This window comes from Microtus oregoni, unplaced genomic scaffold, assembly GCF_018167655.1.
Source record: "Microtus oregoni isolate MIOR12 unplaced genomic scaffold, Mior012 000045F_ref0000178, whole genome shotgun sequence".
NCBI lineage: Eukaryota > Metazoa > Chordata > Mammalia > Rodentia > Cricetidae > Microtus > Microtus oregoni.
Genome location: NW_024543219.1, coordinates 1236914 through 1249192, shown reverse-complemented (window position 1 = coordinate 1249192; position 12279 = coordinate 1236914). Strand labels below are relative to the sequence as shown.

General features: G+C 46.7%; 1 protein-coding gene across 3 annotated transcripts in view; it reads right to left on the bottom strand.

The window, feature by feature from the left end:
- Atp8a2 (ATPase phospholipid transporting 8A2) overlaps positions 1-12279 on the bottom strand; it is a 537082-nt gene that overhangs the window by 450198 nt on the left and 74605 nt on the right. For 2 of the 3 annotated variants that reach the window (XM_041633810.1, XM_041633811.1), the window contains exon 2: positions 1997-2141. In XM_041633810.1, coding sequence (XP_041489744.1) covers positions 1997-2141 — 145 coding nt within the window. Of the gene's footprint in view, positions 1-1996; positions 2142-2272; positions 2364-12279 lie in introns of those variants that run through there. The other variant, XM_041633812.1, reaches the window with a different exon arrangement.

Sequence of the window (12279 nt, the reverse complement as noted above, 5' to 3'; positions counted from 1 at the left end):
TTTCTGCAAAGAACTCAATAAAAATATGAAAGGCATGCAGATTTAGCACTACATGGCCAATGCCAGGCTCCAGTGACTTTTCGTGTATTCAGAGTGACACAGCCATCATTCCAGGCTACACGGCAGTCACTCTGCATCTCCCATGCCGTCACCTTCCTTCACCAGCTCCAGGAACCACTAATGGACCTTGAGATACATCTCTCTTTTAGGTATTTCACATAAATCAGTTCATACAAATTGAGACTTTTCATGGCTTGTTCTCTCATTTAAGAACTTTTAAGTTTTATCCATGTTGTACCATTTTATAGCCAGACGATATTCCATTGTGTGGCTTATCCACACTTCAGTGACTCATCCAAATGAAGACGTGTGTGTGTGTGTGTGTGTGTGTGTGTGTGTGTGTGTGTGATGGACACCATAGTCCTGCTGCTATGAGCATCTCTGTGCAAGTGTTTGTGAGGACCTCTGTTTCCACGTGTGTTATCTATGTATGTAGCCTTGGAATTGCTGGCTCTTGTGCTAACCTTCCCCTGATCCTTTTGGAGCCATGCCAACCCGCTCTCCACAGCAGCAGCCCATCTCCCATTCTTACTGACAACGTATGAGGCTCCAGTTTCCCCTCTATTATTTTATTACAGTTCCCCTGATTTGTAAAACTATAACGGGCTGTTTGTCATATCTGCAATGTTCCATAGTTCAAAACAAGACTACATATTCAGGAATGAAGACTCAGATAGCCTAAGCGTCACTTTTTAAATATAAAATGTGTTCGAAGGGCATTCTTGAAACACAAAATAAAGCCACACAACCTGATGCTCCTTTAATAAAATATTTTTGGTTGTGAGCCTAGCCTTTAACGGCTGAGACATCACTCCAATCCTCCCTTAATAAAATAAATGCACATAGGCGTATTGTTATTCTTTCCCAAATCTTAATCCAGCTATAGAAGCGACCAACAAACAGACCTTGCCGCAAGCTAGGCAGCCAGTGTGGCATTACTGGGGTAGTGTAATAGCTAGATATGTAACAATAACAAAGTTTTAGCCAAAGGGGGGGGGAGAGAAAGAGAGAGAGAGAGAGAGAGAGATCGCACATGCACGAGGTTGCATTTCAATGACCTGCACGGGACCTGATCCATCAGTGCCTTCCAGACCTGATTATGGTGATCTATGTAGCTCACAAAACTATCCTTGGAAATCACTCTCGGAGGTGAAGCTGGTCAAAGTGGGCTAACACCAAGCTAAGAAACAGGTTTTGCACAGCAGCTGGAATGTGCTTGCTGGTCAGGTGAGGGGGTTCGATTTCTAGCCTTCCCACCCAGTAGCTATATATGTATATAATATGAGCTTAGTACAACATGTCACATCTCTGCACTCCAGTTTCCTGATCTGAAGCTAATGGCTTGCTCCACGAGACATTGGAGATGCTGGCACCGCTAATGCCTCTAACACAGTGGCCAGCAGACAGAGAACAGACATTAAGCACTCACTACAATGCTAAATGTTACCTTCCCAACATTTTTCTGCTGACTCTGGACAAAGTTTTCTAGCAAATAAGACCCTTGGGTCCCTGGGAAATGAATGTGAGCCCCCGTGGCTTGTGGGATTCCCCGTGAAAAGCACTTCCCCACAGACGTTTCGCAAACTCCTCAAGAGAGCTACGACAAAGACAGCCATCAATGAGGTTACATGGAGACTGTGGGGATTCTTGGAAGGCAGTCCAGGCAGTGGACACCTTCACTTTTTGGCATTAGAATAACTTCTGCGGGGCCCACAGAGGGACTGGGCACAGCACTGCAAAGGGAGAGGACACAGCAACTGTGCTCACATGGCCCGGTGGGTGGGTACCGAGTGCGGACCTCTGGGCTCATGGTGGGTGCAGGAGGAAGAGATGCGAAGTGTTGGGGGGAGCAAGTGGACTAAGGGTTGGCAGGGTGATGGAAAAGCCATCCCGTGAAGGTGAGCGCTGAGCTTCCCCCAGCTGCAGCTTCTCCTACCTTATCTGATTGTTGCAGAATTTGTTGAGATGAGATTGGTTGAGATAAATTATGCGGGCCGGTGCCTCTAGCTGGTCTCCAACAGACGTGGCCCGGGACATCTCATCCTCTGCCTTCTTGTAGCCCGCAGAAGAACGAATGGGTCCTGCAGATGAGGCGCGGGGCAGAAAACAAAACACAAAAGAAGTCAGCCTCCAGGCCCGAGGCTGCAAGCGCGCTGCAGGCGGGGACCAGCCGCAAAAGGATGCTCTGGAGAGACTAGGGCTGCCTATGTACCTTGGCTGCCCCTGGAGACTAAACTGTAGCCACAGCCGCCAAGGCAGCAGCGGCAGGCCCAGCCCCACCCAGCTGGGCTTTGGACCTGTGAGTCCCCACCCCTCGGTGACTTGAGACGCCCCACCTCGACCTGTGAATAGGCCCCACCCCTGGGACCCCGCCTCGCTGTGGATTTGCGGAGGTCCCGCCCCTGCCTGACGCCCTGCCCCTCCGTGGACCAGTAGAGTCCCCGCCCCTCCTCGGAAGCCCCACCCAACCTGGACTTGTGGAGAAGGTTCCCCAGGCTTCTCTAGATCTGGTCTTGCCAGAGACCTCACCCCGCTCTGGACCTTCAGGAGGCCCCGCTAGCCCAATCCCAGCACTCCGGTGCGTCTCGGCAACCCAGAGCGCACGCGAGGATGGAGTTGGCCGCGTTTGTAGCTTGCGGTACCCGCGCTGGCCAGGCAGGTGGGGGGCGAAGGCAGAAGGGCCACTTTAGATTGCCTGCGGCCTCTCTAGCCAAGGGAGTCAGCGGTAAAGCCAGAAGACATCCACCTAGCCGAAGGACTCCACTCAGAAGCTGAGTTTTGGGCCCTAGGGAGATGCCCCAAGTGCATTCATCCCAGAAACGGGAGGTGAAAGCACCTCTGCGCTGTGGCATCAGAATCCCGAGTCAGGTGGGCAGAACTTGCTCCCACCGCCATCCTTCAGAGTTCTGCAGCTGATGTTCACAAACAAGTCAGATCATCCCAGCGGCTCAATTTCACCATGGCCAGCTCCGGTCCAGAGCACGAGCTCTCAATCTTAAGTAGTTTCCATGGTTCCCACACAAGCTTCCCTGTCTCCCAGTTCTATAAAACTGATAGCAAGCCTTGTCTCGAAGCTTTGAGTTAGCTAAACTCCCGGGCACTTTTCTTGAGGTGTATGCAGAAGGATATACACACTGCACTCATGCAAACACACACACACACACACACACACACACACACACACGGAGAGACACACATACACACAATCTCCAACTCTGCGGGTGGAACTTTGTTCTCCTTAAATATTTATCCAACTAATACCATCCTCTCTACCTAATAAAGAGGTGTATATTGCACCTCAGGACAGGCTCCAAAACCACAGAGAAACCCTGTCTCGAAAAACAAAAAAAAACAAACAAACAAAAAAAAAAAAACCATGCATCTTACTGGAGTAAACTTCCACTTGCTAGCTACACAGAAACCTGTTAGTGACATGGAGAAAATCTGGAAGACTAAAGGTTGGGTTAAATCATCTTAAATTGACTGTAAGGATTACAATCCTTAACATGAAAAAAGGGAAATGAAAGGCCAAGTGAGTGTCCAGAGCTGACATGATATTAGACTAGTGAAGAAGGGTTAAGCCTGCAATAGGGTAATGCCCAGAGCAACGTGGTAGGTTCAGGCTTCGGTGCTCACGCTTGGGTTCACAAGCCAAACACACCTGCTTTCTGCTTCTTCATGAATGGGTGCACCACACCCAGGCTATTTCTTACTGCAGGACCAATCCCCTCACCGTTTCCCCTTTCGCCATCCGCTTTCTAGGGTCTGCCCTGGCCAGAAGACACTGCCAAGCCCTCTCATTGCAGAGAGGGGGGTAGCAGGAAACAAGAGTGTCTACTTCCATCCTAATTACCTCATCAGCTCTGCTTCCTGGATTTCAATCAAGGAAGAATGGGCTTTGTTTTGTTTTGATTTAGGTTTCTTTTATTTTCCTCTTTCTGCAGGCTAGGAATAGAGCCCAGGGCCTTGTGAGTGCTCTACCACTGAACCCTATCCCCAGTCAGGCTGCATTTTAAAGCCCCCGCTACTTGCAGACAGATGGTGACTATTTTTGTGACTAGTTGGTAGAAAAGGACAGTTTGTCTCTCTGCCACTTAACCTGTGTTGTTTTCTGCCTCAGCAATCATTACATCACCTGATAGTATTTATCGGCGATGTTTTCCCAGACCCAACAGCCCAAGCTCCAGGACAGTAGGGATCTGTTTTGTCTACTACAGTCACCTGAATGAGACTCCCAGAGTTCCACAACCTGTCACGTGATGGGAACCCATAAAAGATGGCTTTGAGTTTCCCAGATAGACCTACGTGATAGGCACAGAGGAGGGAAGCCCATCCATTAGCATGGATCAAATAGTCCGTTGCCAGGACTGCACTCACTTCGTGGCTCTCCATTCCTCTATGCATCAATTCCATGAAACCCATATCACCAAGGGAACATCCACTGTCTCCTACTTTGTGGACCACATAGTTCCCGATTCTCCACTGTGCGGCTTTGTAAGTGATACCCATAAGCAGCCACACCTGAAAAGTCAGTTAGATGCTGCTGGGATCACAAAATAGGAGGTCTCACCTCTTGTCATCAAAAATATCAAGTAGCTTAAAGAATCAACTGACGTCTACACCATTAGAGCTACTTAGCCGTGAGTGACAGCTTTAACCAAGTGACTAAGAGTGGGATTGAAGGGTGAGCGAGGTCGGAGGTCATGACTTTCTGCTTTGATTGGAGAAGTGGTTGGAAGATATAAGACCCTTACAGGCTGGACATGGACCCTTACGTTAGGAAAGAGGAGGGCATTGTGGATGAAAGCCCAATTGAATAATAAGTAGACAAAAGTTGTATTGGGGGCCAACTGAAAAATAAATCCGTGCTGAGGGTTCAAACTGAGGAAGAGCAGAAAAGAAACTCTGGGAATAGAGGCGGGGGCAGACTGCAGATGACATACAGGGTCTAGAAGGGCACAGACAATGTCGAAGCAAGAACGATGAGCGTTCATCAGTGATGGACAAAGTAGCAGGAGACAGAAGCGAGCTGGCTCTATAGAGATCCGCTGTGCAGTCTAGCTGCAAGCCAGTAAGTGCACGGCTTGAGTGAAGAAAGCAAAACATCCCAGGAGGAAATGGTAAGACTGTCTTCTGAGAGAGGGAAACTGGTTGTGTGGGTTATAAGGGGGAGAGGATGAGTTACCTGAGGTTTAAAGCAGACTGGGACGAGATAGAAACAACACAGCAATGGCCAGCAGTTAAGAGTACATACTACAAAATTCAAGAAGTCCTTGTTTTTTACTGCTGAGTAATACTCTAATATGTATATATTCCATACTTTCTTCATCCATTCTTCCGTTGAAGGGCATCTAGGTTGTTTCCAGGTTCTGGCTATTACAAACAATGCTGCCATGAACATAGTTGAGCATATACTTTTGTTGTATGATAGGGCCTCTCTTGGGTATATTCCCAAGAGTGGTATTGCTGGATCCAGGGGTAGGTTGATCCCGAATTTCCTGAGAAACCGAAACACTGCTTTCCAGAGTGGTTGCACAAGTTTGCATTCCCACCAGCAATGGGTGAGTGTACCCCTTTCTCCACAACCTCTCCAGCAAAGGCTATCATTGGTGTTTTTTATTTTCGCCATTCTGACAGGTGTAAGGTGGTATCTTAAAGTTGTCTTGATTTGCATTTCCCTGATCGCTAAGGAAGTTGAGCATGACCTTAAGTGTCTTTTGGCCACATATTAGAGTATTACTCAGCAGTAAAAAACAAGGACTTCTTGAATTTTGCATACAAATGGATGGAAATAGAAAACACTATCCTGAGTGAGGTAAGCCAGACCCAAAAAGAGGAACATGGGATGTACTCACTCATATTTGGTTTCTAGCCATAAATAAAGGACATTGAGCTTATAATTCATGTTCCTAGAGAAGCTAAATAAGAAGGTGAATCCAATGACAAACACATAGGCATCCTCAGGAATATTAACCTTCATCAGGCGATGAAAGGAGACAGAGACAGAGACCCACACGGGAGCACCGGACAGAAATCTCAAGGTCCAAATCAGGAGCAGAAGGAGACGGAGCACGAGCAAGGAACTCAGGACCACGAGGGGTGCACCCACACACTAAGACAATGGGGATGTTCTATTGGGATCTCACCAAGGCCAGCTGGCCTAGGTCTGAAAAAACATGGGATAAATCCGGACTAGCTGAACATAGCGGACAATGAGGAATACTGAGAATTCAAGAACAATTGCAGTGGGTTTTTGATCCTACTGCACGTACTGGCTTTGTGGGAGCCTAGGCAGTTTGGATGCTCACCTTACGAGACCTGGATAGAGGTGGGCAGTCCTTGGGCTTCCCACAGGTCAGGGAACCCTGATTGCTCTTCGAGCAGATGAGGGAGGGGGAATTGATCGGGGGAGGGGGAGGGAAATGGGAAGCGGTTGTGGGGACGAGGCAGAAATCCTTAATAAATAAATAAATTTAAAAAAAAAAAAAAAAAAGAGTACATACTACTCTTAGAGAGGACTCGAGTTCGGTTCCTAGCACCCTTGTTAGGTGGCTCAAAATGGCCTATAAATCCAGTTTTAGGCAACTTGATACTTCTGGTCTACATGGGCACTTGCAAGCATGCGACATATTTACACACACATAGGCATGATTAAAAAATGATAAAAGAATGAGAACAATAGTTTACCCAACATTTACAATCTGATAAGTACTAATAATGGCAAAAGATTATTGACACAAATAAGAGGTGAAAGAACAAGACTGACATTGAATCTCCCAAGTTCCTAGCATGCCACAGTGCTAATCTTCCTTTACCCACCGGAGCCAGACTGGGAGATTTGAGTCTATGAAGAAACAGTCAAGAGTTCCCTAATGCCAAGATTCAGATAAATTCTTCTACCGCCATGACCTCATCTTGACCTACCCCTGAGCTGGAAGATACGTTTGCAAAAGAACACAAATTTGTGTTGCCTAAGGGGAACACTGCGCCCTATATAGCAGAGCCCATTATGGTGAAGGTTTCAAATTTGGACTCCTGAGACAAACCCTGAGTTAATGCATTGTGCAGATTCCACCGCACAAAAGCCAAGTGTATGCTTATAACTCCCCCAAATAAACAGGCACAGTGTCAGCAGATAGAGGGGGTCAATAAATACGTGGTAGACGAGAAAGAAACCAACGGGAAGGGAAAGGATTAAGAGAACAAGACTAGGTGAATTGACAAGCGCTCAGTTTGCACCCACAGAAGAGGACAATCGCAGAGGACCACCCACAGAGGACAATCGATGGCCAAGGCTTTGAGGAACTCACCTTGCCTAACCCTGAACAGTGGCTACCACATCAGCAGCAGTCGTAAGTTTATGATGGATGAATGCATCTAAACCTAATGGATCAGATACCTCTGGAAGGCACTTATCCATCATGGAACCATGGACTTCTTCCTTCTCAGGACATTGAACCCTTCTCCTCTCAGGGGCAAGCCAGACACCAGCAGCCACATCTGTGCTGGGCAAGTCTGTGGACTCAGTGAAGTTCTTTGGACTGATGATGGCTAAATGATCCAAGGTGACCCACAGTGAATCAGCTGGCACGGGAACCAGGAAGGATGGTCTCCACCCGTGGCTGACCTGTGGGCACACTCTGGCAGGTCTGAAGGCTTTTCCTGCCCACCAAAGGGACCAGGAGACAGAAGAAGCATTTCCTTTGAAATAAATATGAAGCAGTTGAGTTCCCCACTCCATCTCAGCCATGTTAAGGTCTTTGGTTTCCATGAGCTATACCCTGATCATTCCATCCATTACTCATAACCAGGTATAGCAACTAATGCATGAAAGAGCCCATAGAGAACTTATGTTACCCTGTAAGACAGGAGAGCAAGGAAAGTGAGCCAGAAAGAGCGAACTGCTATTCACTTATAGTTCACTCTCAAGTGTTCTAGATGTCTCTAGGGCTCAGTAGATTAGTGGTTCTCAACCTTCTGATGCTATTGTCCTTTATTATAGTTCATGATATGTTGACCCCCCCAACCGTAAAATTATTCCACTGCTACTCCAAAAGTTCAATTTTGCTACTGTTATGAATCACAATGCAAATATCTGATAAGCAGGACATCTGATATATGATTCCCCTTTAGGTTCTTAACCCACGTGGGTTAAGAACCACTGCATTAGATGTTAGTGCTCAGACCTAGAGATGCTAGGTCCCAAGAAGACAGTCTCCATGACAACATTCCATCTGCTTGTGTGAACGAACCCTTAAGTTGTTGGAAGGTAACCGAGAGATGAGACATGATATCTGAACCAGTGATCATGGATGAGACAATGAGTGGAGAGAAGGAATGGGCAGAGGGGAGCCGGCTACTGTAGACACACAAGTGACTCCAAGCTCCAAGGGCACTGGATAAACAGGGATACCCAACGAGCTGCTATAGCTTCTCCAGCCAGCCCTGCCCTCCTCTCAGCTCTGGCTCCTCTGTCCATCTCTTTCCCCATGCTAGTGGGAGGTGGCATCCACATGTGGTGGGAGAACATTCACTTCAGGGACCCACACGTCCCCTAGCATTTCACTCGCATGTGTGCCATGGGTGATGGCAAGACTGTGGTGCTCACTAGTTAGGAAGCAGGACCACAAACCTCCCCTGCGACATAAGCAGCTAGAGGGGAGGAGGACGGCTCACTCTGGCCATCTTAGAAACGAACTGCTTGGAAACCATGCTTTAACAAAGTGAAAACTCCTAGTAAGATTTAACATTTCTCCCCAATACAAACCAGAATAGTAAATGTCTTGCACCTATTTATTATTTGATTACTTAAGACTATGTAGCATTATGAATAATAGTAGCATAATAAGCTAAACAGATCCAGGCAGTTAAGGGCTTTTAAGTAAGGAATTAAATGCAAAATGGAAGTTAGCATAGCTAAAGTATTACAAAGTGTTTCATTGATGTAAGGAACATTTTGAGGGAAGACCCTTCATTCCAAACGGCAGCATTTTTCCCTAACATAATCAGTCAATATGTCCACAATTCCAAACAATGCCCAAGACTTATCTAATAAAGCAACCCCTGTGATAAAGTCTTACCATCTCAAAGTAGGGATCTGGAGAAAGAAGAAGCCTAGTTTTCCTTACTCAAACTGTCTTATAGTCTGTAACTAGTTCTGAAAGTCTTGTGGAGGGAGAGGAAACAGAAGTAGAATCAGACCCAGCTTGGAAGGTAGAGAATTTGTCTGGGTATAGCATGGTGGTATGTTCCTATGATCCAAAAGACCAGTGCAAGACTTGAGTTTAAAGACAGCCTACACACCAAAATCAGAGAGATGACAAAAAAGAACCCATCTGGTATGTATTTTGGGGTCCCAGGGGGGAATATTTGAAACCCTTGGAACTTGCTGAGTGACAGGAACATAGGAGCCCTTACTATTCATGGTGGGTATGTTCATCCACTCTTGAATTTATGTTAAGAAGTGGGCTGGAGGTGGGCCTCTAGTTTTAGATGTATCTAGGCAATGCAACTAATGCCAACCACGTGATGAACAGTTCAAGGCTCTGAATCAGGTCTATCAGCCCAACTTCCCAAAGTGTAATGCAGCCGGAGACTGAGCTCTATCACGCAGTCAGTGATCCCACATGGACACAGTGAAACCAAAAAAGCAAAAGGAAACAAAAGCCACTCTGGATACCAAAGTTCAGGCTAATGACACAGGTTGGTGGTTCATATTAATGTGGAGACAAGTGAACATATTACACCTCAGACTTGGGGTCCCCCACAGTGTATCCTATCACCTCTAATTGTGGGTGGTCCCGAGTTACCCTTTATAATAAACTCATTACAAGTGTACTATGTTCCTGAAGTCCCTGAAGGGCTTCATGAAAACTTGTCCTCTATATTCGGTTGATTAGAACTTCTGAGAGTCTGGGAGCCTCAGTTTGGGGCTGGTGTCACCAGGGAGTGCAGGCTTTGGTGTCTGTGTCCTCATCCTGTGACAATGACTTAATTCTGGCCAGTCATAACCACATTATAACCGTGAACTCTTTTTATCTTACTGTGTGGAGGTGGAAATGTATGGGTGTGTGTGTGTGTGTGTTATAGGTGCACACTTAAGTGCAGAGGCTAGAGGTCAATATCAGCTCACTTCTTCACACAATCTCCACCGTATCTTTTAGACAAAAACTTTGATTGGACCAGAAGCTTATCATTCAATTAGGTAACTAGCCAATTAGCTCCAGAAATGTTCCTGTCTCCACCCCTGAGCTCTGAGATTACAGAATCACATCTCAACTTGTGGCTTTTCTGTGGGAACTAGTGATCCAATTTCAGGTCCTGATTCTCATACAACAAGTCTTTTAGCAGCTAAGCCATGGCCCCTACAATTGTGAACTCTTGATGACGAACTCACCAGCGAAGCCTTCTTAACAATCACAAAACGCCTTAGAGCACAGGCAAGACAGGACTAACAGCCAGCTTTGCAGGAACTTGAGTCCTGGTCCCCTTTCACAGGCTACCCTTGTGAGCCTAGCCAAGCAGCTGCCTGCTGAGCTCTGGTTTCCTCATCCACAAAATTGAAATCGATTATAGAAATCAAAGGTTGACGACTGTTTTTGAAAAGTGCAAGTCACTAATATTTTAAGCTTTGTGGGCCATGTGTGACCTCTCGTATTCCTTCTCCTCCTCCCACATCCTCTTCTCTTCCTTCGTTTTTGAGCACAAACGTCTTTAAATTTTTTTCTTATTGTGTATTTCTTCAGAGTTTTCCAAATGCCCTTGTGTTAAAGGCTTGCCACCAGCAGCGGCATTATTGGAAGGTGCTTTTAACCTACTGGTGGGAAGGCCTAACGAAAGGGAGTTAAGTGGCTGGAAGGGATATGGGGACCCAGGTCTCTCCCTTTCAGTCACCATGAAGTGAGCTCTTTCTTCCATCATGGGCTCCTTCCATGATGCTCTGCCTTACTGCTGGACCAGAGTCCACAGGACCAAGCAACCATGAACTGAAATCTCTGAATACCTAGGCCAAAATAACTTCTCCCTACGCTATGTACCCAGACATCTTGTCACAGTGTTGGAATGGGAACTGATACCCCTTTTACCTCACAGCTCAGCTTGCACCTCCAAGCCACAGTTTGCTAAGTACTTACATAAGCAGTTTTTTTTTCAGTTAGATTCTACCCTAGCTCCACCTCCAAGAAATAATAGCTTGGATATTACCACACACACTTCTAGCAGAAGTGACTATTTGGACTTTTATAATGAGGGATAAGAGATTGATATGTCTTTCCTCACTTGAAAAGCATACGAAGGTGGCTCTCCCTGTGTCTCCAGGCACACTTCCCCTCTAAGGAAGCAGTCCCATGGCTGGTTACAGAGGCATGCAAATGCGTGCGTGCGCGCGCGCGCACACACACACACACACACACACACACACACACACCCTCCTCAAAGTTTCAGGCTCCGCTCTGTCTTCCACACCGTACTGACAAAGCTGTTTCGTGACTCTTGAGAACACAGGCACACAGCAGCAGCTCTGGTGCCGGGGAGCACTGGGGCTGATGAGCTCTCCTAATCAAGCAGACACAATGGAAATGCTGGGCAAATTCAAAACGTGGTTATTTTCGCCTTGGCAGACATGTTTCAGAGGCTTTTCAAGACCCCACTCTGCACAGCCTGTTTCTCTCCAAATATAGCAGACGTGATCCACTCCTACCAAGAGTTCCAGAGCTCAGAGCACAAAGGGAAGATGACAGAGATGGGTCAGGGCTTCTTATTTCTGTCAACACTTACTGGATTCTTTTATCTTTTCTTCCACAGGAACAAAGAAAACGCGGCAGAAGTAATTGCCTGTGGACTGTTTATGACTTGAAATATTGTGGACGCAGGATTCACTCAGTTATTAAATACCTCCTACATGTGAGGCGTTCTGGTAGGCAGTGGGAGGAAGAAGCACAAGCTAAAGGCACAGCTTTCTGTCAACTCGACACAAGCTGGAGTCACTAGGGAATAGGGGACCTCAATCGAGGAACTGCTTCCATCAGAGAGTCCTCTGAGCATGTCTGTGGGTCATTTCCTTGATTAATGATTGACGTGGGAGGTCTCAGTCTACTGTGGGCGGTGCCATTTTGGGGCAGATGGGCCTGGGATGTACAAGAAAGTTAGCTAAGCAAGCCAGTAAACAGTGTTCTTCCTCGGCTCTTGCTTCTGGTACTGCTTAAGTTCCTGCCTTGACTT